This window comes from Leucopleurus acutus (genome assembly GCF_964270905.1).
Source record: "Leucopleurus acutus genome assembly, chromosome: 1".
In the NCBI taxonomy this organism is placed as follows: Eukaryota; Metazoa; Chordata; class Mammalia; order Artiodactyla; family Delphinidae; genus Leucopleurus; species Leucopleurus acutus.
In genome coordinates this window covers 196,165,303-196,191,189 of record NC_139142.1, presented here as the reverse complement: position 1 = coordinate 196,191,189, position 25,887 = coordinate 196,165,303, and the positions used below count along the sequence as shown (strand labels likewise).

Genomic DNA, 25,887 nt, shown 5'->3' with positions numbered 1-25,887 from the left:
AACAGAAACAGGAGGCCTTAAAAATGCTAACAGATGCCTTCTTTGCAGGGAGGAGAGTGGGGAGGGGTAAAGGAACATCCAACTGCTTCCCCCTCCTCGGGGATCAGAAGGAAAGCAAGTACCAGCAGCTTCCTCGGTGCCTTGCGCGCAGAACCCCCTTCAGCTTCTCCCTATCTGTGCCCCAGAGGCCTCCTAAGCCAGCACAGGAGTAATGTTCTGAGGCCACAGCAGCTGTTGGTTTCCTCCCTCTTGACAAAAGCACTTAAACCAACAACCTTAAAGAAAAGAAAGAGAAATGTAAATACCTCTTTTTTTTCTTTCTTTTTTTTTTTTTTTTTTGCGGTACGTGGGCCTCTCACTGTTGTGGCCTCTCCCGTTGCGGAGCACAGGCTCCGGACGCGCAGGCTCAGCGGCCACGGCTCACGGGCCCAACCGCTCTGCGGCATGTGGGATCTTCCCGAACCGGGGCACGAACCCGTGTCCCCTGCATTGGCAGGCGGACTCTCAACCACTGCGCCACCAGGGAAGCCCTGTAAATACGTCTTTTCAAACACCTTGCAAAGTAATGTCATTCTGTTCTTTTTCCTTTTGTAAAACAGACGGGGTAGGTAGAAACCCATTTCCAGTTTCAGTTTGCATTAGGATGAACAAAAGCGGTTTTCTTTTTCCCACCGTGTGGCACTTTTTCAGAAAGACAAGAACTGCTGAAGGAAGATGTCTCCCAGGGCTAGATTCCAATTAACTGCTGTACTGATTGCTGGTAACTTTTGGCAATTGCTGTTCTTTAGAAAGTGGGACAGAGCATCTGAAAGATCGTAAAGATGAGACGACTGATCAACCAAGACTTACAGCCTAACACCCACCTTCCCACAGGCTTCTGCAATTTTAGAATGAAAACAGTGGAGGAAAAAAGCATTGAGAATGAAATGCTGTCAGTCTTGTGCTTGCTATTCAGTAACACGAGCTCACTAGTGTGTGTCTTGAAGCTCAGATACTGATCCAGAGGTCTGGAAATACTTGAATGACCATCACGTCCATCGCTCTACATGACTTGTTTTCGGAACTGTGTAGAGTAGGAAAATTTGAAGTTGGAAATCCTGTGTCTAGTTCTGGTTCTACTGTTTAGAAACTGTGATCTTGGATAAGTTATTGTATCCGTTAGCTGCCTAACAAACACACTGCCTGGGATCAGCAGACTAGGCGGGGTATGCCCTTCCCATGGACGTTGTCAATCTTCTATTTGTACCGCATTTGTTAACATCTCACCAGCCCAAAGCAGTCACATAGCCACAGCCAGAGGAAGTGAGAGAGCATGGCAAAATCTGAGTGGTAGACGGCATGGATAACAACATGCATGAATAACTAAGGCTAAATGATGCAGTCTACCACGATACTTAATTCTCCATTCTCTCATCTGCTAAATGGGGATAATAATGTACCATCGAAGACAAAATGAGATGGCACTTAAAAGTACTCAGCTCAAAGCCAGGACAAAACGTATAGTCGGTAAATGTTACTTTCTTCCTATTAGCCCCTCCAACTTTTCGAAATGGAAATTAATACCTGCCGCACCACGCAGGATTATCGTGAGGTTCTAAAAAGGTGATGCGCGTGAAAGCGCTTGGGAAGAACGTCAATCAGTATATAATTTTTGTATTGCGATAACTTACAGAATGTTTCTCCTTACCGGATACAAACATAAATTCAAGCATTTGGATGTTAATTCACAATTTTCATTGAGCCGTTTGTTTCAGCATGTAGCAAGTGGAACTTTTCTCTGTGATATGTTTTGATATTTACATTATAAAGCAAAGTAAATACGTGTGGCCCAAGATCAAGGGCAGAGGCAGCGGAAAGTAGATATGGGAGGGAAATTTATGGCATGAGTTAAAGTAAGTCCCAGAGTGTTGCCCGAGAGATCTGGAACCCATCCGAGAATAAGGTCTTTTCTATGCTTTATCGCCTGAAAGCCTAAGTCTTAATGAGGAGGTTTCCCAATAAGAAGTAAGGAGTGATGGGTCACAGAGGGAAAACCCTAATGGTTGTCAGGTCACAGTCCTCTTATATTAATAAATCGAAACTGTTTATGAAGCTGGGCAATACCGTCCTCGGATAATGAGCCTTAAATGTGCAACTGGCTGTGGTCCCCAGAGACTACAAGGGGCCTAAAGAAATTAACCTTGAAAATGGAGAAATGTGGGGAGGAAAGGGTCGGCATATTAATGCAAGAGAGATGGGGAATCTGAGCCATGACCGAGACCTGTCTAATGGCCTTTGTGACATTTCCAAGTGCTCCTGGCCTAGAGAGGTTTATTATGAAGTTCTTTCTTCTTTTTTTAATGTCAAAATGGGGAAGAAGGATGGCCAAAAGGAGAAAGGTATGTGCTAAGAGAGGTTCCTTGGTGCAGGAATGTTCCCTCCAAGGTCAGAAGCCCCTACCACGCAGTGGAAATTCCGTGAGGCAAACTTGAGCCAAGACTCCCTTTCCCTGTGATGCAAACTTAATTGATACTTTACTGGTTTCTGTATATTTGATATCCATTGACTTTTTCTTCCAAGGCTGCATTGATCCCAGATGGTAACTCCTGCCCTTTTTGAAGCGAAAGGGTCTCTTTGAGACCATGAAATTGTAAGCGGAGAGTGCCTCGACCTAAGGAAACCTAGGGGGAGAAATGTGAATGATGGTTCCCACTTTTGCGTATTTTGGCCACACTCATCATCCTTAAGAGCGTCAGGAGAACTAACGAGCTGGTCGTTATTGTCAACTGACGTGGCACATCTGTTGCCCAGGTTAGAATATTTCCTAAAAGCTCCCCCACCACTACCCGCCCCTTCCCATCCCCCGAATAAATCTAACAAAGTTAGATATAAGAGATGGATTGGTCAGTCCTTAAAGGACTTGGAAATGACAGGCAGTAAATTGGCTGGTATGGTCCATCTCACAAGTAACTCGCTTTCTTTAATAAACACCAGACTTGCGCTTGGTGAGTATCTTACACGGTAACTGGCTTGAGGTGGATGGCCAATGAATATTGTTTTCGTGAACAAATAAGTGAATGAGGTACTAAAGTTCACACAGTAGCCTAAAATCGTACGGTTTCAAATGCCTAATTTGCAGTCAGTAGCTAATAAAGAACGGACCGTGAACTCTTTCTATGTCTTATGTTGGTGGAGGAGATGGGAAGGAAACAGTATTCCTACTAACGGTGGCCTCATTGAGCTAAATGGAGATCCATCGTGTAGGCACATTACTTAACCAAAGCGTCTGCAAAATTGCAATAAGCATAGGACCTACCTCACAGGGTAGCTGAGGGCGTAGTGTGAGCTAATGCATGAAAGTCGCTCAGTCCAGAACCTAGTACAAGACAAGTGGTTGAGAGCCATCATCAGTTCCATCTTTACCATCACCATCAGCATCACCTCAGGATCCTAATTTGGTCCAGGTCCTATCAATGTTCAAAGATTTAGGTTAGTCAGGGACTTCTCAGCCTGACCTCGGGTGGCCTCGGTCTGCAGCGGTGGCTTGAAGCGGGTTTTGGTTCCCGGCCAGAGATTGAGGTCGGGTCGTGGTGGTGACAGCGCCAAATCCTAGCCACTAGACCAGTGGTCAGTGACAAGGCCCTGGCCCTACGGCTTTGCGGAAAAAGAATTCCCGCAAAGACGGAAAGTAGTGAAACAAGTGAAGTATTCATTAGGAGAAAAAAGGGTACAAGTATGTGTGGACAGGCACATGGGCGGGCTCAGAGAGAGAGTCGCGCCCTCGTGGTAGTTTGAATCACTTAATATGGGGCATTTCTTCCGGGTTTCCTTTGGCCAATCATTTTGATTTGCTTGGTTCCAAGTTTGTATTTGGTATATCTCAGGATCTTCCCATGAGTGCACACGCATCTCTTAGCCAAGGTGGATTCTACCTAAGAGGCCTATGGGTAGACTTAGCCACTTAGCATCACTCCCCTTTTGACCTCCAAGGAGCCTTTCTGCACATGTGTAGTCGGGGAATATGAGAATGAGGAATATGTGGTCTCTTACCTTCTATCTGGGCAGAGCTCAGCCTCCTCTCTCAATTGTCCTGTTATTCTCGTCTCGGAGTATCGGTCCACAGGACACACACTCCAGCCGTTTGCCCCAGGGGTCCATCTGTATCCTGCCTCAAGACTACTGTGAACATGGTGAGCAACCCCAGACTCCAGGAGCTGGAGGTCTGGAGTGTGAATGACCAGAAATGTTACACTTTCCTCCTTTGCTGTGATGATACAGGAGATTCCAAATTCCTTCCTCAAGCTTCTTCCTCTGGCTCAGAAAGGCTGTTCTGGTTCCAAAAACTATGCTTGGAGTTGCTCAGAAACCAACTAGCCTCAAACATATAATCAGTCTAATTTTTTTTTCTAACCTGACACAGTCCTGCTCTGTTCTACCACTTTAACCCTTTGGGAGATTTAGGGTCAAAGAGATTAACAAGAAGCAGGAGGTTATCAGTTGTGCCAAAGACAAAAAAGGGTCAAGGAGAAAGCTTGAGAAAAGTGATTCCAATAGGTCATCTTGGTGAGAGGGGCTCCACGACTAGGAAGGGGCCAAGACCAGAACAGAATCCTTCAGAAAAGCGTTGTGGGAAGTAAAAGGTACACGATGGATGTCCCTTGTCCAGGTGGTTGAGGAATCAAACAGGATGAAAACTAAATGGAATGAGTGACGTGTCAAAAATGAGTGGAAGTGCTTCCCTGGTGGTGCGGTGGTTGAGAGTCCGCCTGCCGATGCAGGGGACATGGGTTTGTGCCCTGGTCCGGGAAGATCCCACATGCCGCGGAGCGGCTGGGCCCGTGAACCATGGCCGCTGAGCCTGCGCGTCCGGAGCCTGTGCTCCACAACGGGAGAGGCCACAACAGTGAGAGGCCCGCGTACTGCAAAAAAAAAAAAAAAAAAAATGAGTGGAAGAGCAAATCTGTTTTAATGTCCAGGGCTAGGAAGTAGGGCAGATGAGCGTTGCTATCTTGAAAAAACAAGAGTGATTTTCTCCCTCACTCCCCTGCAAAAAAATAAAGCCCTTGATGGGATAAAGGAAGGGTTTGGGGAAGAGGGAATATAATTAAAGATGGAGGTGGAAGAATGGCATTCTTGTGGAACAAATCAGTTTTTAGTTGCCTCAAGAAAGTGAATAATGGGTATCCTGCTAGCAGGAGGGTCTCAAAGAGAGTGGAGTCGTAGTGGAAGGGGAATCTCATGGTAAGGTTTACAATCTTACAGAGAAACACAAGAACATGGGTAGAGGTTGATGTAAAAACTGAGGTGACAAGGGCTTTCTCTACACTGTTCTCCACTGTATCACCTGAAACTAGAACAGACCCCAGCCCTTAGTAGGTATATTACAACTCTTTGTTGAATAACTGAATAAATAAAAGATTAAGAGACTCCCAAAACTGGTATACTGAATACGAAAAAGTCATGGTTAAGCTAATAACTAGAGAAACAAGGTCCAGAGTCCCCCAGAAATGGCAAAGATCAAAGCAGAGTGTTGCACTCAATATGCTGGGGTTGTTGAAGTTTTGTCAGGATGCTAAGACTCCGGCCAAAGGATGGACGTACCTGGTTGAATGAGAATGAGGTTGCAGTTGTGCACCTGAGATGTAGTAGGGAAAGGTGAAGAGGAGAAGACTGGGGATCAGCTAAGGAGAGGAATCAGGAGGTGATAGAGTTGGCGTAGATCCTGGGGTTCTTTAGAATGCAGGTGTATGAACTGGAGGAGAAAACATGGGTTCACCAAGGATGAAGAACACAAATGAAGGAAGAGGCTGGGTGAGACGGCCAACCTCTGACACCATCTGGAGGTCAGCATGCAGGTCGCCCCATCTTGGAGATGTATCAAGAGTCAGGCATAAAAGCAGCAGATAGACAAGTTCCATCCAAGGGACAGGGGGCATGAGCCTTAAATATCGTTGATGAGGTCACATATGGTCTGTGTGTGTCACGTGTATATATGATGTCGAGATTTCGAATTATTTCCACACAGAGAATTTCTCAAGCATGAAAAAGTTGCAGAAAACCTCATCTTTTTCAATTTCATTGTGCCCTGACCCAAATCTTGGCAATATTTTTTCACTGTCTACTTTTTACAAGGGACCAACAAGGCTGAATGAAACACTCAATCCCGGTTTATGTGGAGTCCTGGACCACACACACACACACACACACACACACACACACACACACACGTAATATTTCATGCTCAGCTGTTCAGGAACCGAGTCCATAAATCTGCTTTTGAAACTTTTCCTAAGAAGAGGCTTTGCCTATATGCTTGTACACATCTGGTCAAACAGCGAGAAAACCCAGTTAACTATCCAGATGTTATGTCAACACTGGGCTGAAAAATGGGAACCTGGAAATATCCAAATGGTGAGATTTCTTTTTCGGCTTTCTGCACACCAGCCAGAAAGCCAGCTGAGTAATGGTGGCACCTGGATGCAAGGCTGTCAGGGTCCGTTCCTTAAAAGAGGAATGAATGAATGAATAGCTCCAGCAGTGCCTTGGGCTGTCAGCTCTAGAGAGAGCGGCCGTGGAGCCGGGGGTTGCCCGGGCACAGCTCAGCCCCCCTTGCCTCCTGTCCTGGGTGAGCTGCCCCTGTGCTTTGGTGCAGATCACTTTTCCTGGCTCAAATGCAGTACCTCAGACAGGAATCGTTTGTCAAGTGAGGCTGGTACACAGAGAGCTGTAGGCAGATTATGGAAAGAGAGAGGGAGGAGAGAGAGGGAGGGGAGAGAGAGTGCGGGAGAGAGAGAAAGAGCGAGGGAAGAGGGTGAGGAGAGGGGCAGGCTTCTCCAGGAACAGTGCTTTCCCCCAGGCACTGGGAATTCAAGTTAGACAGGGTGGCAGTTCCCTGCCACCACCGGGAAAAGGGGAGTGACCAGCAAACTCCTGGCATGGCTCTTTTCATGTGGGATGCTTAAGGGCTGCGAGCAGAGAGAGTAACTTGGGGGCGAGGGAAGCTGGCATGAGGATTCCGCCAAAATGGAAGGGCTCCTGTCTCCGATGAGGACGAAGGTAAGGAGGCTGGATCTCAATTCCTTTTGATTGCGCTTGGAGGCACAGAAAAGGCCGCTGAGGTGCCCGAAGCCTCGGTGAATGGGAGGCTCGCAGAGCTTTTGTCTTGTTTCAGAACTAGGCTGGCGAATGCAACTGGATCTCTCAAAGAATAGGCTCGCCTCAAAGGCAGCCAGATCAGTGGGAAGGGGAAAGCAGGGGGGAGCAAACCAGCTGTCAGTGTGGACAATGGATGGGAATCTTAGTAAATGAGTTCTCCTCTCGGCGACTAGACAGCCATATTTTAGCAGGATTTCCAGTCACTCTTCCTTGGAGGCTGTGCAGCCCTCAGAGCTGTTCATTGCAGGAAGTACCGATTTCTGTATTGCTGTTTAGCAGGAGAAGTAACACGTTTTAAAGGAGAGCGTGCCCAGCTCCCACTCGAAATATCCTCTTTCCTCCCCCTCTTCTCTAGAGCAAGAGGGCAAGGGAATTCTCAGTGGAAAGTAGGTTAATGCATTCTGGAAGCCAGCGTGTTCTCAGAGAACTGCCAGCCTCGCGGAGAAGAGTCCAGTGCACTGGACTAGCCTGCCACCTAGAACTCGGTCCTGTAACATTTAGAGACGCCCGTGGGAAACAGCTCACCGGTCTCCCGGAGGGTCTGGGAACTTGTTCTCCCGGCTGGAGTTTTTCACTTGAAAAAGGGAATGCCGTGAAGATGGGGCATTAAAAGCTCAGGTGATGATGAGTCGATTTGATATCTAGTGTATCCACGTATAACTCTAAATAGGTGTGCCAAAAGTTCTAAATCGTGCTGGAAATACTACCTTTCCAAAAAATTAGAGGGAAGTTGGCTCCAAAACCACACAGCAGAGTTGAAGCCGAAAGATTAACGCTTTGATTTACCTCATCTCTTTGATGCTCCATTTAGTGATTCCAACACAAATGGACTCTTTTGTCATTGAACATTTTTTTCCCCCTGCTAGTTAATGAGCATGACCACAATGCTTTAAGAGGATGTTAGAACTAGAATCTTAAGCATGAAAGCCTCCCATCCTTCCGGAGAATTCCCCATTTCCCCGTCATGTTCCCCCGTCATTTGACAGTCATTCATTAGAAGGATTGCCCCAAATTAGTTGGTTACCAAAGTTTCTAATCACAGCCTCAGCTGATCTCCTGCAAGATCCCCTCTGTGACCCGTTTGCTGTCTTGGAGCACATAGCTGACATCGTTCTGGTTGCAGGCAGCGTAGCTCAATCCAGGGTGCTGTGGAAACGTCGTTTCCCGTGTTGTCCAGCACTGCAAAGAGAATGGCATTGGATTCCTGTGTCTCTTTACTGACTGGGTGGGGTGTGACTGCTTTAGAGGATGGCATGCAAATCTGTTCGTTTGGCCAGCTTTTGAAATTGCTGCCACTGACCCTCTACCGTGGTCCTGTGCACGGTCAGGCTCCCATCGGAGCTATGAATCTGCACTCAAAACCTTAATGCGAGTACAACTCTCATAGACTTGGAGGGGAGTTCCCAGTGCAGATGAGTCAGAACCTAAACACTGCGTCAGTCACACTGGGGGCTGATGAAAATGGGAGAAATGGATGTCAGTGGGTCAGACTACTCGTATATTATGTTTATCAGTTTAATTCACATCATGGCTTGTTCCTTAACCATTATATCACACAACGAATATTGAAACTGCTGGGTGGCGGTGGGCGGGGAGGGGGGGGAGACTCCCGCTAGAGTTCAAACGTAGAATCTCTACATAGCAAACCGACTGTTACTCCAACCCACTAATTTTTAGGTTTCATGAGATTTGTGTGTGTGGATTAAATTGCTCCTTGAATTCTTTTTAAGTCTCTTTCTTTCTGACTCTGGAAATCGATAGGTCCATATTGAAGATACAAATTACATTTGAATTTGGTAACTTCCAGTATCATCATGACTTAGGGGACAAGACTTCACTGTGTAGAAGTCAAGAGGATATCCCTTTGATGGGTCTCAGCTTTGGTTCCTTAATTGCCCTGTCTGTGTTGTTGAAATTACCCAGTGATTTTTTTTTTTTTTTTTTTTTTTTTTTTTGGTACGTGGGCCTCTCACTGCTGTGGCCTCTCCCGTTGCGGAGCACAGGCTCCGGATGCGCAGGCTCAGCGGCCATGGCTCACGGGCCCAGCCGCTCCGCGGCATGTGGGATCTTCCCGGACCGGGGCACGAACCCGTGTCCCCTGCATCGGCAGGCGGACTCTCAACCACTGCGCCACCAGGAAAGCCCCTTACCCAGTGATTTTTAAAGGTATATCCAAAGACTTAGATCAGCGGCAGTGCGTTGATGTTCTTAAACTTTGATCCACGTTGTGTCTCATTAAGCCTATTCTGGAATATTTTCCCCCTTTCATAAGGATTTAGCTGGAAGTTGCAGATTTCAGATTATCACGATGGGTTGCACAGAGCAAGCCTCCTAGCGCTAAATTTTGATGTGTTATGGTTACTTAGTAACTTACTGACAGTTTAAAGCAAGTGTTGAGGTAAATTGGACATCAGGCACTAATTTCATTATGCCGTGTAATAGACTTAACCAGTCTAAATCATGGGTGCTTAATGCATTTTTATCTTGGGATTTGCATAATTGGCACATAAATATGCATGAGATGAACTGGAAGTGGCAAAAGGAGGTGGGCAAAATGTTCACGAGTGTTCAAATTAAGGCATTTGCAAAGAGGGCACCTGAGCACGAGTGCCTCCTGGGTGGTGGCCACACTTGACATACCTGGAAACAGACAGGGTGGCAGCTGGCCTCCCCACGTCACGGTCAGTGTGTTGTCAGGGATGCGGGCACTTAAGGGCAGCTTTTGGCCTGTGGCTGGATTCACTTGAGTGCACTACTTATTCTTCCTCTTACATATAATGCAATCTCAGAGCGTCTCCAGGCTGACGGATATACTTGTGACTGGCCTCCTGGCAGGCCACGACACAGGCCTCAGAATTCCAACCATAACAAATGATGTTTGCAGAGGCTGAGGGAAGAAAGAGAAAGAGGGGCACCGGTTGAGTCATTTCTCCTAGAAGGGTCAAGGAAAGAATTTTATCATTAATCTTCTTTCTGCACTTTTTAAAAGTGTCCTTTTTAATTTGATTTTTAATCTCCCATTTTTCATAATTCTCGTTAATCCTCTGTGCACTGCCTCCAATGAATGAAGCTGGCAGAAAAATTCCTCTCACTTTCAGCTTCTTGTGATTCCGGCTTGCCAGTGCCTGCTACAAAATTCGCAAGAGGAGAGGAGAGAGGAAAAGAAAGGGGAGGGAAGGGGAGAGGAAGGAGGGAAAGGAAGATGGCTTGGTTAAAGGTCCATCTTTTGGTTTTTCCTTTCCGTTTTACTGAAATGTAACTGACATACCGTGACCCTGTATACATTTAACGTGTGGAGCGTAATGACTTGACATATGTATGTATTTCAAAATGGTCATCACAATAAGTTTATTTAACATCCAGCCCCTCATATAGTTAGCAAAAAATGTTTTTCTTTGTGATGAAAACTTTTAGGATTTACACTCTTAGCAACTTTCAAATATAACATTCAGCAATGTTCACTGTTCTCACCATGCTGTACGTTACGTCCCTAGTACTTAGTGATCTTATGACCAGAAGTTTGTACCTTTTGACCACCTTCCTGCAATCCCCCCTCCCCCATTCCCCGCCTCTGGTGACCACAAATATGATCTCTTTTTCTGTGAGTTTTTTTTTTAATTCCACGTATGAGGGAGATCATACAACATTCATCTTTCTCTGTCCGACTTATCACACTTAGCATAATGCCCTCAGGTTCTATCCATGTTGTCACAAACGGCAGGATTTCCTTCTTTTTTATGGCTGGTTAGTATTTCATTTTCTATGCGTATATATATAAAACAATTTCTTCATCCATTTACCCACTGGTAGACAGTTTGGTTGCTTCCATGTCTTGGCCCTTGTAAATAAGGCTGCAGTGAACAAGGGGTGCAGATATCTTTTTGAGTTAGTGATTTCATTTCCTTTGGATAAATACCCAGAAGTGGAATTTCTGGATTATATGGTAGTTCTAGTTTTCATTTATTGAGACATGGGAGGTCCATCTTTTATATCCAGCATCACAGATATGTTTTGTCAAGCACTTGCACGGTAAATGGATTGAAATGAACTTCTCTACAAAGGATGGAGTGTTAACTTTTAAAAAGTTTAGTTTGACAGCTTGGTAACCCTTCTGTGTGCTAACTTGGGTTTTTAGAATACTGTGATAACTCTTGCCTTTATTATCTCCTCTCCATTTATAATTAGCTAACTCCCCAGAGAAGGTGCTATTTATGTCTGATTCCCTAATTTCTGCCTCAAAGATATTGTGTCATTTACTGCACTTCAGTTACTTTTTTTGAAGGAGCGACTTCTGATCTGTGGCATGAGGTAGATATCTAAGGGCAGTCATTCTGAAAGGACGAGGGCATTTATGAAAGGGATACTGAGGAGAAATGTAAGCTGAGCTGAGAAAGTGTAAGCAACTGAAATGAACACAAGAATTGTGCCTGGCTCTTGTGCACCCAGGGTAAGTACCCCACGCAGCAGCTGCTGTTAGTTCAAGGACAATCCTTCTCCACCACACTGCACTTCTGGAAGCACATCAGATACAGATGTAAGATGTGAACATCCTAAAATTACAGGCAATACAGAGAGCAAAAGAAAGACTCAAACGAGTACAAAGGCTCTCTGGCTCTTTAGACCAATTATCATAGAGTATAGGAAACCCTTCAAGTCACTTAGAATTGTGCTAAGGCCGCTTGAGGCTTTGCCAGGACTCCATGGAGGAGAGTGTCTGAAATGACTCCACCTGCTTGATGCAGAGATTCTGATAAAATATTGCAATCTCCCGGTTAAAGAACTCTCTGAACTGGAAGTCAGTACAGACTAAAGAATGGTGTAGTCTGAGTTGGGAAGACTAAGGGGGGACTTGACGATCACTTTCCAACACATTAAATATATACAAGATTATTCACCAGCTGGTGACAGGCTATACTTTATCTTAATGGAGACTTGAATAAGAGGAAAACTACTGGAGCTGAAACATGGCAGCTGTAGATTAAATTCAAGGCAATGTTTCTTGACATCAAAATGTTTTCCTGAGAAAGGTTTATACAGTTTCTAATCTAGAGGCTTCTAAGACAGGTAAGGATGATCCTACCTGTGAAGCCAGGAGGAGACTTTGAGACACGCCCTGTTTTTATGATGCTGTGAATATTCACCATAAGGCCAATAAAACCAGAAATAGGTTTGGTTATGAGGCATGCGTCAGATTCCTTTACAAAGAGCTACTGCAGTGCATTTATTGAATCCCTCAACTCAGTTGGGTACGAACAAGAAACAACTTTATTCTTTTTTCAAACAACCTCTTTCAAGGAATCTGTGAATTGTGGAGCGGAAGTTGGGGACCATAGGACAATTTTTCTGGTTAATGAGAGGAGACGCACGAGTCACCATAGCCTCTCCTCGTCAGACTGCGGACTGCTTTGAGCTCCTGTAAAACGTGTGGTTCAAACTCTAGCTCTGCCTCTGACTAGCGTGTAATTTCCTGAGCCTAGTTTTCTCATGCATAAAATGCGTACAGTGATGGGACGAATACCGTAGATTGTTGTGAGAAGTAAATAAGATAACTGCTTTAGGGTCTTGGCATGCCATCATAAATGTTAGCTATGACTAGTATCAGTGTGTGAACAAATATATAAATGAATATATACAGAAATGCAAGTCATGTGACAAGGGTTTGGAATGAATGGTCATAGTCATGAGTACAAGTAGGAAAGGCAGACCATCAATCTTCGAGCTAAAACACAGAAGGAAAGCCCCTCCCACCGGCAAGACACCTGTCAAGTCAGGGCCTTGCCTGTCGAGGTGCAACTCCAAGAGCTCAGCATAAAGCAGGTGACTTTGGAGCGTAAATCAGCTCTCATTACTGTCAGGCCTTTCACACAAAATAATTATGATAGGGAGATGGTTCAGAAGAAAAGACTGTAGATTCAGCTTAAGCGGAAAGGTTTCCTCTCCAGGACCTCGAGAAAATCCCTTTTCTGCCCCAGGTTTTGCTTTTGTCATCTCTTCACTGACACCTTCATAAAAGGACAGTCTATCTTTAGATCTTGTAAAGTTGAACGTGCATTACCTTATGTGATCTTTACTGCAGTGGTCACAAGCCCCCTGGGAGGAGAGAGCTGGGAATGGGCAGAGGGGTGCATCTGCTGGGTCTCCCCAGACAGAACAGCTCTCCTGTTTCCCAACAGTGAGGGCTTGGTGCTTGGAGACCAGACCTGGGCAAATGCAGGACCCGAGACTTGTTCCACCTTCCATGCCCCAGAAGGTAGGTGAAAGAGCCAGGAACAGACTGCGAAACAGCCTGGCTACTGTTGGGCTTTCAAAACCATGCTTGGTCCTTTTTCATCGTGTACCAACAAAGTTCTTGTTGGCCCAGGAGATTTTATGAAGTCACAGAGGAGGCCGCCTGGATGGCCCCGTGGAATGAGAAAAGGCCTGGGCCACTGGCTTCATCAGATGAGCTAACAGGGCCCCAGGTGGCCACTCCCAGGGGCTGGTAAGCCAAGCTCCGCTTGTATTGACTACTTGGGAAAAAGAAGACAGATGAGGGCCCTCAAGCTCCTGACCTCATGCCATATAATTAAACTGGAATATGAGTGTGGCAGGTAAATGTTAGCATGATTGAGGGAAGGGAGGATGTAAGATGAGCATTTCTGAGCATTTCTGATAACAAAAAGAAATAGGGAGTTGATTTATTTGTGGCCATTCTGTTAATTTTCTGGTCAGATCTGTTTGGTACGTTGCCAGCAGGAGAAGCGTTCTCTTCACAGCAAAGCTGCTGAGCAGGAGAAAGGAGCCTGACCGTCCTTCCGCCTCATTTACCTGCCCGTCCAGCAAGGACTGAATACGCGCTTGGGTCGAGTGTCAGGGAGGAAACTCATCTCCTTCTGGCAGAAGGGGACGGGTTAAAGGGCCACAAGCCAGACAAAGCCACCCCACCCCTTTCCTTGGAAACCATCTGAGCACACACTCTGGAAGCTGGAAGCAGGAGCAAATGCTCGTTCCAAAGGGCACATTCCTTTTCACCAAGTGCGATGCTTTTTAATACGAGTGGATGATAGCAGTTGGATAAATTAACTCCACGTTGGTATTCAAAGGGAATTTCGTTAATGGTAATAACTGAGTGTCTTCAAAGGGATGAAGATGCCTCAGGGAGGATCCTACTGAGTCCTGGAAGGTTTCCTTTGTCTTACGTGAAGAGCGTGAACTCCAACGTGTTTTCTAAACGGGGAAGCGGAAACGTAGTCATTTCCCTTAAGATTTCCAAGTCAGACACTGTATTTAGCGCTGGAGAAACCAGTTTAGAAAACACAAGGTAGGATACTATGAAATTTGATAAAGACCAAAGTCCTTACTTAAACAATTTGTTTTGAGAACTAGAATAGCCCTAAGTTCATACATGAACTTTCTATTATTCTTTTGTCTCTACAGATTTTTGGTGGGAAATTCATATTGTGTGTGTGTGTGTGTGTGTGTGTGTGTGTGTGTCTGTCTGTGTGTTGTTGTCATTCACTTTCAAAATTGATGCTTCTGAAAATGATTCCAATGCCAGTGTACGTGGTAGAAATGGAGTAGGATTTGGATATCTTCCTAAAGGCTATAAAACAACTTTTAATTTATTTTACAGGTTAAGTAAATCATGGCTAGCTCTTGGGTAGGGCTCTTGGGCATGTCTATCATGGATAGATTGGAAGGATATTAACATTTACTCTGAGTTACTTTGTTTTCAATATTAGGGATGAAAGCATAGTATGTGCCTATGTTATGCTGTAGTATATGACAAGGAGTGAAGGGTGTGCAAGTTCTCTAACTTCGTGCTGGCCAATAGAAATATAATTTGAGCTACAGGTGTAATTTTAAAGTTTCTAGTAGACATATTAAAAAACACACACACAGCTATAAGTAATTTTAATGATGTCTTTTATTTAGCAAAATATATCTAATATATTATCCTCTCCCCATGTAATCAATATCAACATTATGAATGAGATATTTTACATTCTTGTTTTGTACTGTCTTCAAAATCTGGTGTGCATTTAATGCTTACAGTATGTCTTGACCCAGACTGGCCACACTTCAAAGGCTCAACAGGCACCCGTGGTTGGTGGCCACTGTGCTAGGTTCTACGGCATCTCTAACTGATTTATTGGCACAGCTACAGCTGGGATTGGTCTATCCTGGTAAATTGCAGTTGCTATTCTAACAGGTTATTTTGACAATGTCGGCCCTCCCCAGTGCTGCTTTGTCATTGGGATTTTGACACAGCCTGGGAGCTCTGGTACAAACATATTTGGTGGGATGAATGCCCAGAGTGCTTTGACCTCTCCAGTGAAGGCTAATGGCCACACACAAAGAATGAATGAGCTCAGTGCCCTCATTGTGCAAGAGGGACGGGGGTCAGGTCAGAGGGGACATGTGGACACCAGGGAACAGAGCAGTTCTAAATGGTTCACGGGGTTGTTTTCCACACTTTCCTCCCAGTCAATTTAACATTAATCTTGAGTTTCTCTCTCTCTTTTTTTTCTTTTTGCCATTCCAAGTGTTGTTTCAGGTCTTTGCCTTTGGTTTAATCGCATTCCTGTAAGGATTTTCTGTAGCTGGTTACTGCAGACACCAAGGCACTCTGTGTAGAGGTAGTGTCAGCTGGGGGGACAGTTTCCTCCACCATGTCCCCAAACAACGGAATCCAGGTTCTTGGCCTTGCTGATGCTGACTCTGTGGGGCCTCCAGGATCCCTACCCCCAGCCCCCAACTCCCTCTCAGGGTTCATGGCTACACATCCAAATAGTTGTTTGTTTCTGTTGTTGTTTTCATCACCCGCTGGATATTCTGGAGACATTTTTAACAATATAAAAGCATAAACTCATCATTACCCCTCAAGCCTCTCCTCCTTCTGTGTCCCCATCTCACTAAGTGGAAGCCCCCTCTGTCCAGGCTCAAACCGAAGACCTGGTCTTCACACCCTCTCCTTCCCCGCTGACTCTTCTCATCCCATCCGTTTCCACGTCTTGGTGTCTCATCTCTGCGCTCTATCTTGTGTCTATTCCTTCCTCTTTATCCACGTGGTCACAGTTGTAGTGCGAGTGGCCATCTTTTGACTGCATTCTTGCTAGAGTCTCCTCGCTGGGCTTCTGGCCTCCAAGACCCACTCCTTCTTCTCCATCAATTTATTCCTGATAGCGCCACTGTTCTTAAACACAAACCCAATTTTGTCATTTTTCTTCTCAAAATTCTTCTCTAGCTGCTCCCATCGCCTACAAAGAAAATTATCCCCCCTAGTGTGACATTCAGGTAATTGTTACCGACCAAGGTCCTTGGCCTCCTTAATCAATAGAAATTGATCAGAGGCCAGACAAGAAATTCAGGCAGGGCTTTATTGGGCCTCTGCTGCAGCAGGGGGAGTGAGGACCAGTAGCAGGTTCCCTTGGTCTCTTGGTCACTTGCTCGCTCCCTGAGGGGAGTGGCGAGCTTGTTCCTTACATGGGGTGAAGGTAGGGGTGTGTCCAGGGGTCTGGTCAGAGGGGTAGCTTAAGTGTTTTGCCCACCCCTTTGGAGGTGTTGAGTGCAGGGGGCCTGCGCACTACCCTGCTTTTGCTCCCAGCTCTTCAGAAGTAGCAGTTGGGTTTTTGGTCTTTTTGTATCTTGTTGTCCATAATTTGCCCCAACTGTGGGTGCATGCAGTTATTTTTAGTCCCTTATAGTTCCTTTGTACTTTGTTGCTCAAGGAGACGTTTGTCCAGGTGCAAGCACTGGAACAAAACGTCCCAGGTCTCAGGTCTCAGCATGTCTCATGATCAGGCCCCTCCCTACCTGTTCAGTGTCTTCTGTTGCCACTGCCCCCTGGGATGTTCTACTGTAGCATTACTGACGCTTCACCCAAATCCATGGTTTCCCTGTCCTCTGTGCCTTCGCACACATTGAGTCTCGTGCCTAGATTCAGCTCTCCTCCTTGTCTGCCTAAAAATTCTGTAGGTCTCCCCCAAATAACTCAAGTGTCCCTTCTTCCATGAATCCTTCCCTGAGCTGAGGTCAGAGTTAGGTCTCCTCTTCCCACGTCTCCACTGTTGCACCCATACACCACCCCACCCCTGCCCCGTACACATCACACTAAGGTGTTCAACAGCTCACTGTGGAAAAAGGCAAAACCGCCATCTAAGGGTTAAGCTCTCAGGCTTGTCCCACATGGGTAGTAAGTTTGGCCAGATGCAGAATTAGCATTTCATTCACTCGGTATCTGCCTCATGTCCTGTGCGTGCTGCTCCTTGGATGGCCCACATTCACCTACAGATGTGTGGGTGCCCGATGCAAAAGCCAGGGTGTCTCCACCGCAGCAGGAATAACGGGGCTCAGCTGCAGCAGGAGCTGTGTCAGTGCTGGTGTTGGCCACGCTCCAGTACGATGGCGCCAACGATGCCATCTGCTGAGTTCCACCCACTGTGATTAGCACATGATTAGGTGTCTTCATTCCCATTTTAAAGCTGAGGAAACTGAGGCTTGAGAAAGTCAAGTAACCTTCCCAAGACCCCACAACCATGACGGGGATAGAGCCAGGATCTGACCCCTTAGTTGGCCTCAGATCCCACATTCCTTCCACCATACCACATCTGTGATGTGGTTGGCGGTGTTATGAGTATGATATACGGGTGGTCTCGTTCCTCAGAAAGAAGAGTAAAGGATGAGCCAGATTACGGTAGGTCCTGGGCTCCACATGGGCACAGAGACAGACCAGGAGCCATGGAGAAGACTTAAGGCTCTCCATGTAAGGTCGGTTCCTACAGCATCAGAGCAAACACTGTGGATGCTGTCTTATTAGGTCGATCTGATACATGGGACCTCCTTCGAGGAGAACAGGGGTGTCGCTTTGCCACTTGGTTTTAGAGTCAGTTCACTGCAGCTTTCAGAGCTGAACCCCAGGGCTCCCAAGGGGTGGTGAGTTTTGTCCGTGAAAATACACACGTTCCTTTGTTCTGCTCCCAGGAGCTTCACCTCTATTAAACAAATGAACCAACCACAGCAACACAACCAGCTGCTTTGGCATGAGTGCATTTGCTCTAAGAAAACATGTATCCAGATTGCTGTAAACGACCTTTTTTGCCTTACAGACTAATGTTTTCACGGGGTGAGTCTTGATGGACTAATGAGCCTCTTTGATGGACCCAGTGAGATCATCGGGCAAGGCTTGTGCTCAGGTGTACAAGCTGTGGTCCAGGAACATCTAGGAGTCTATGAAAGCTTCAAAGGTTTCCATTGAAGTATTTTCCAAGCAGAGTTGAGTTTTATGTAAGATGGCAGATTTGCTAAAATGCCTTATTTATCATGACTTATTTCAGGTATACAAAAACACATAAAAGAGTGTAGACCTATATAACTACATATGCGTCTCCCAGATTAAGAAATAAAACATTGCTAACAGGGCATTATCCCTCTCCTTGCCTTCCCAGACACGACGTCCATTTTATAACTTTATTTATATTTTTACTACCAATGTTTATAATAAAAGGTCAGTGATACTGTATGTGTATTTTAGTGCTTTCCAGAAATTGTGCCTAAGTAAATGAGCCTTCTGTGACTTGTTCTCTCCACTCAACAGTTTGTGTGTGCACGTCACCAACATGGATGTGTACAGCTGTAGGTCATTCATTTTCCCTCCTGAAGGGATTGCTAGAGAACAGCAGTGCATGAACCTACCACAAGTCCTATATCCATTTTCTTTCTTTTTTTTAGTCATTGCAAACAATATTGCCCTGTCCATCCTTATATATGTCTCCTTGAACTCATAGGGGAAAGTTTCCCCAGTGTCTACACCGGGAGGAGAATATCTGGGCTGGGAGGTATGAACATCCTAACATTTACTAAACTGCTCTGCAAAGACAGTGACCATCAAAACACATTTTATTTCCCTGTATTACACCTCTCTCTTCACTGTGTTCTTTGTTAGGCATATCTGTGTACAATTAAGGATGACGCCAAGAATAGAAACAGCATAAATGTTTCTGTCTATATACACAACATTTATTATACTTGTTGCATTATGTCTTGAGGATGAAAGTAAGAGATATTTTATTACTTCCCTCCAAAACCTCCATCTGCTGTCATTCTACTCTAACATGAACATTCTCTCCTTTTTAAAAAATTTTATTTATTTATTTTTTAAATTGAAGTATAGCTGATTTACAGTGTCATGTTTGTGTCAGCTGTACAGCACAGTGATTCGGTTATACATATATAAAAATATATTCTTTTCCCTTATAGGTTATTACAAAATATTGAGTATAGTTCCCTATGCTATACAGTAGGTCCTTGTTGGTTATCTATTTTATGTATAGTAGTGTGTATATGTTAATCACATCCTCCTAATTTATCCCTCCCCCTCCTCTTTTCCCTTTGGTAACTATAAGGTTTTTTTCTATGTCTGTGGATCTATTTCTATTTTGTAAGTAAGTTCATTTATATCTTTTTCTTTTTAGATTCCACATATAAGTGATATCATATGGTATTTGTCTTTCTCTGTCTGACTTACTTCACTTAGTATGATAATCTCTAGGTCCATCTGTGTTGCTGCAAATGGCATTATCTCATTCTTTTTTGTGGCTGAGTAATACTCCATTGTATATATGTATCACATCTTCTTTGTCCACTCATCTGTTGATGGACATTTAAGTTGCTTCCAACTCGCATGTACTTTCAATGTCATCATCCCAATATCCCAGTGCCCTCCCTGCTGTGCATTGCATTATATATATGGCATTAATATATGTCACCAGTGTATGTATATGTGTATTTATGGCATTAACCAGTATGCCCTGATCTGGGATGACTTGATTTTACTGGGGTTTTTTATATGTGCTCCTTTGCTCTGTCCTTTACATAAGAGAGCACATGTAGAAAAAGAAATTTTCTTTACATAAAATTCATAAAACTATAATGAAACCTGCTAGACTGGTACTAAAGCCAAGCCCACCTCCTTTAAGGCTGTCCAAGGAAGGAGAATCTCCACATGGAAAGAGATGGCAGCTAATCCTCCAAGCTTTTATTCCTTTTTCTGGAGGTCCAGCTTTCCAGAGGAATTGCACAGTATTTATTGCCACGACTACTAGGCTGGCCTCAGAGAGACCATTGCCAGTTCTTCTTCTCAGGGGGCCTCTGAGCATTTTTATTTTACATTTCAACCCAATAATCTTCAAAACACGAATAGTAGGAGAGGACTGTGAACTATCTGATGACTGCCTCATCTGATGACTGCCCCAAGCACAGGCCCACGATTGTACCATCCACCATATTTCTTTCAGGCTAATGAGGAAAGAGCAGAGATTTACTTAGTAACAGATGACGTGGTTCTGCCACATGCAGGGCCAAGGGCATCACCCTGTATCATTAAAGGTTTTGTAGAGGTTTGAGCAGGAAAAGAATGAGAGGAGAATTGACTTCTCAGACCACACGTGGTAATCTCGGCGTGCCACACTCGAAAGAACCCACCATGTGTGGGTCAAACATATTCATGCTGAGAGCAGCAATTTCGTTTCAGCCAAAAAATATCATCAGTTTAAATCAACGACGTTAATTTGAATTTTATTGATTTTACACATATATGTGTGTATTTAATTTACAAATTTGACCTTATAGTTATGTAAGAACTCTAAGCATAAAGAGATATCTTTTTTTAGTGGTTGCGCACATTTAAGTAAGTAAAATTATTAAAAAAAAGAAGTGAAGCCAAGCCCCGGAAGTCTGGGAGTAGGTTGTCCTTGAAAGGGGTTCACACACTTCTGAAGAGAAATCCAATCTCTTGGTATAGCTGAGACCCAGATGGAACATTTCCCTGTGACTCTGTCGTCTCTGTTGGGAGGAGTTAAGTCACTCGTCTGCAGTCCTTGGGAGGCTCCTATTTGTCCCCTTCTTTGGCGGAGGCCTTCCTTCTTCATCACCTGCGGTTCCTGCAAAGCTGCCGGAGGCTCTCAGAATCCATGTCCTGGAGCTTGAGGTCAAGAGAGAGACAGAACCCCCCTGCCCAACCTCTCTGGGACCACTTCCTGTCTGTTACTTCCTGTTTCAGTTGGGTCCAGTCAAGTGTTTCAAACCCAGATCATTTAAGACAGGGAATTGCTTACCCAGCTGTTGGAAGAGGTGAGAAGCTGAGCAGGGGATGGTGAAGGGACAGCAGGAAGCCACTGTCTCCCCCATAAGGCTGTAGGGACACAGGGAGGAAGCAAGGTCACCTGAGTGCACCACGCTGAGCCAGCTGTCAGGAGTTAGGGTCCCAGCGGAGGCTGCCTGGGAGGAGCCAGGTTCATGGAGGGAGAGACACAGCCAAGGAGAGGCAGGCCTAGAAGCTCAGAGAGAAAGGCATCTCCCTCCAGTCTTCTGTCACCACTTCCCATTGACAAAGCCAACAGCCAGTGAGCCTGGGAATGAACTACCCTGTGACCCAGTGCAAGGGAAGAGGGAAACAGGTATATGAAGGCATGCCTGTTGAGTTGTATTTTTTGTACGACGACCTCTTCTCCTCTCAGGTAACTGACACTGGGAATGACCCTTTATGAGTGACACCCCCTTTGACACACTGGTATGGCCTCACTCTATGTTGGGAACGGTAAATAGGATTCCTATTTTGTACCATTGTCGTTGGTTGCTGTGGCTGCCTGGGTCCCCGTGTTGATGTTCCTGTGACTCTATCTGAGCATGTGCAGTTGGGAAAAGAGTGAGTGATTGATTAATCATGTCTGTCATGAGTGCAGAAGGTGAGTTTCAGCACTCATGTTTAGTATATACCATCTCTATCTTCTGGCTTTATCCAAAAAATCATTCAGGAGACAACAGATAAAACTTAGCATCTATATGTAACATATTTGAATCTTAGCCTGTCTACAAGGCATAGCTGCACAAGAGTGTCCATTGCTTTATTTTCTCAAATTGAATTAATTTGAATCTGAGTTTTCACCCCTCTAGATGGGCAGGGATTACTCTCATCACTCTTTTTACGTGGTGTGTGGAAAATGGAAGAAGACCTCTTTCCTCCAGTCCATCACGCTCACCACTGACTGCTCACTATCCAGCCTCCATGACGCAAGTTGGGTAGCTCTCTGCTTCCCTGCCTTGCGTGGGACCCAGGAGTCTTTGCCAAGGTCTGGAACCCTAGTGCCCAGGGTCCAGCGTTCCCAGGAGCCCCTTGCTGCCATCTCCCCCTTGGATCTTGCCTTCTTCCTGGGGCTCCACCAGAGAGTGGGGTAAAGAGCTCCACTCTCACAGAACGTGGAACCACCTGACCTCTATCTGCATCGCAGGCTGGGGGAGTCTCTCTTCTCTACATTCTTAAGTCCGAGATGCTCAATAAAGGGCGTCCAGAAGGAAGATATTTGTCCCGAGGTATCCCCTTTGGTCAGTGCAACCAAGATGCCGGCCAGATATTTTTATTTCCATTTCACTGGCTGAGTTGCTGTCTTTAGACTTCTCTGATGGGAACACATGGATATATCTGGTTTGGCTACATATCTATTTATTTTTTGGCAAATTTTGGTGTATTAAGAGAAGGCATGAATGCATTACATTGCCTTCTCTTTGTGTTGCCCAGAGCCCCATTCTCTCTCTCTTCTCCCCCTGGGAATCTTGGCAACAGCTTTTCAACGAGCTGGGTTTTAGGAAACTAGAAACTGGGGTAGAACGTGTCCTGCAAGCAACTTCTTCCTTTGGGCTGGGGTGAAAACTTTCCTGAAGTGAGAGGCACAGGAGTCTGCTGCCTTTCTAAAACAAAGGAAAGAAAGATATAAGGAGAAAAGAAATTAATTAAACATCTCCAAAAGTAACCTACAGCATTTCTAAGAAGCATACCCTGGAGGTGGGAGGGAGGGAGGGAGGGAGAAAGGGTTACAGGGAGGATGGGCTGCTCTCCTGGTAGAAGATTTTCTTCCTCTAATCAGACATTCATCCTCCTACAAAGGGCAGAAACCCTCCCAGGCACAGGGGATGTACCAGCAAATAAACTACCGGAACCACCTCAAGGGGCTTCTGACTGGGAGGTCAAGGTGTTTCAATAACCTTGGTCTTCGCCTCTGACCAGCGCCTGAAATCCCTAGGCTATCACTAAGGTGTGATTATAAACTGAGATTGCTTTAGAAAAACCCTGTAGTTGGCAATTACAAGGTCTTTCTGTGAATGAGTATGAAATCGGTGGAGTAATTTATAGAGTAATTTTTAAAAGTACTGATGTATTTGCACCTTGTTTCATTAGCTAAAGCTTCCTGGGAGAGGAGCTGGGGAGGAAAATGGAAATGTGTAGTTTGGGGTTCCTGGCTGTGAGCGTGTCTCCTAGGAAACCACGTGTGATGGAGTGCGATAGGGTCTCCAAAACGGGAGAGGAGGAGTGAGAAATATGAAGGCGAATATGCACAGGGAAAGGAAAAAATAAATCATTGGCTGAGCCCCACAGTCTTTAATTCATTAAAGAAAATACTCTATCTTTAGTGAAATCTTTTGGAACTGCTGATAAGGTCGAGGTGGGTATAGGGTGGGAGAAGTCAAAACGGGTCTATTGGTTGGACTAGAATGCAATCTAATCTCATTAATATGCAAAAAATTAAGCAATGTACAAGTGAAATAACAGCATCGTCTCTACTTTGGCGTCCCAGCATAAATAAAAATAACACTCTAATTATCCTCTGAGAATGAAGCTGATACTGCTTACTCCCTGCCAGCAGGTCATAGGCGTTGGTTTCTTTTGACCAATGGAGGCCAGGTATGAAATTTATGAAATGCCCATGCTCCTTCATCTCCTTCCTTTTATGACCAAAGCATCGATCTAGATCCTAAGTGAAAGAGCGCTGGCTAGGATGGGGATGCCACCTGGGGACAAGAAGCCTATGAGTTAACCCCCTGTCCTCCAGCCTCCCTGAGGATGGGAAGTGGAGCTGGCTACACGTTTAAGGTGATGGGGGGATATTTAAAAGGCATTTACTTCAAACCCACTGGATATTTCTGTGCCTCTAATATCGATATAATTAATACTGAAGTACAGTATTAAGCACATTATGGCAGGAATCCAGCTGCATGATGAATGTTGTCATTTCTTTTTCTTCCCCCATGCTGTACATTACATACCTCGGGCTTATTTATTTTATGACTGGAAGTTTGTGCATTTGCACCCCCTTCACCCAATCTACCTGCTGCCCCATCGCCACCTCTGGCAACTACCAATCCGTTCTCTGTATCTCTGAGTTTAGTTTTTGTTTGTTTTTATTTTGTTTTGTTAGATTCCACATATAAGTGAGATATATGGTATTTGTCTTTCTCTATCCAACTTATTTCACTTAGCATAAATGCCCTCGAGGTCCATCCATGTTGTCACAAGTGGCAAGATTTCTTTCTTTTTTTATGGCTGAATCATATTCCATTGTATGTGTGTATACATACCTACACACACACACACACATGCACACACACACATGTTTTCTTTATCCATTCATCCACCGATGGACATACAGGTTGTTTCCATATTTTAGCAATGTTTCCAAATCTTAAGGTGATGGGAATATTTAAAAGACATTTACATCAAATTCACTAGATATGTCTATGCCTCTAATACTATTAATATTGAAATATTAAGCATATTATGGGAAGCAGTTGCCTGATGAGTACTGTAATTTATTTTTCAATTGAAATTCTTCTATGACACGTGTTTTCTATGAAAGCAATGGACCCGGAAGGAGTACAGTTTCACTGTAAACAGTACAGCTCAGTAAGTTTTAAGAACTTGGCATTGAGTTGATCGTGATGTTTGTGGGCTCTTAGAATCACCCTCATCAATGTTCTGTCATTTCTGTGCTTTGGTGTGTGAATTAGGTTTATTTTCAGTGATGTGTATACACGTATTGTACCTCGTTTATAATTACTAGTGTGTGGACGTTTGCATATATCTGGGTCTGTATGTTGGAGGTAAAATCTCAGTATAAACCTTTAATCATCTAAGAAATACATTAACACGATGAGGGCTTGCCCCAGATTTTAACGTTAAACATTCCTGGTTCTGCAGCTCCTCAAAGAAACAGGGGGAAAGGTTTTTTTCATTGTTTCTTTTAAAAGAGGAAGGGGTTTCCTCTGGATTTTAGAACACTTTGAGAACGTCTTTGTTCATTCATTGTTTGCAACGGAGAGTTCCTGGTTGAGGACATGGTCAACTCATGGCCATGAGTTCTGGTCAAGTGTGTTGAAAAATGGATGAAAAGAATAAAACAGTCATGATATGTAAACTTCCTGGAGCTCATTAACCTGGAAATGGAAAAAGGGCAGTTAAAACATTTTATTTCCTTTCCATATCTGTCTACATCTCATGGACTCCAGAATGGGTAAATAGGGCATGTTCACTCTTCAAGTGCGTGGTAGGACTGAGTCTTCCCCAAGACCTTGGTAACACTGTAGCATAGCGCGGTACTTATTAGCAGAGGGTGTACCTCTTAAGGGAATGAGGACAGCCAACATTACTGAGAGTGTTCTTAAGAAATTAATGGAATTAAATGATCCTCAAACACCCTGAGATAGGAAGAATTTCAACCATTTACTCCTTTACAGATAAGGAAACTGAGGCACAGAAACATTAAGTAATTGTTCCAAGATCACATAGTAAGTGAAGGAGCCAGGATTTGAACCCAGGCAGTGTGGGTCCAGAGCCTGCATCCTTAGCAAATCTCTATGGCACCTCTGGTCTGGAGTTGTGGCTTGGCCCCAGCATCTAGAGCCAATTGACTCCCATTAGGAACATAATGGACACCCATCAGGTCT

At 44.7% G+C, this 25,887-nt stretch overlaps 1 protein-coding gene across 2 annotated transcripts in view; it reads left to right on the top strand.

The window, feature by feature from the left end:
- FRMD4A (FERM domain containing 4A) overlaps nucleotides 1-25,887 on the top strand; it is a gene marked incomplete at both ends in the record, with an annotated part of 616,891 nt that overhangs the window by 143,761 nt on the left and 447,243 nt on the right. Inside the window, one exon of one of the 2 annotated variants that reach the window (XM_082854721.1) lies at nucleotides 7,003-7,035. The exons of the other annotated variant lie outside the window; for it this stretch is intronic. Within the exon in view, the coding sequence (XP_082710847.1) occupies nucleotides 7,003-7,035 (33 nt within the window). Of the gene's footprint in view, nucleotides 1-7,002; nucleotides 7,036-25,887 lie in introns of those variants that run through there. 2 annotated transcript variants of the gene reach the window in all.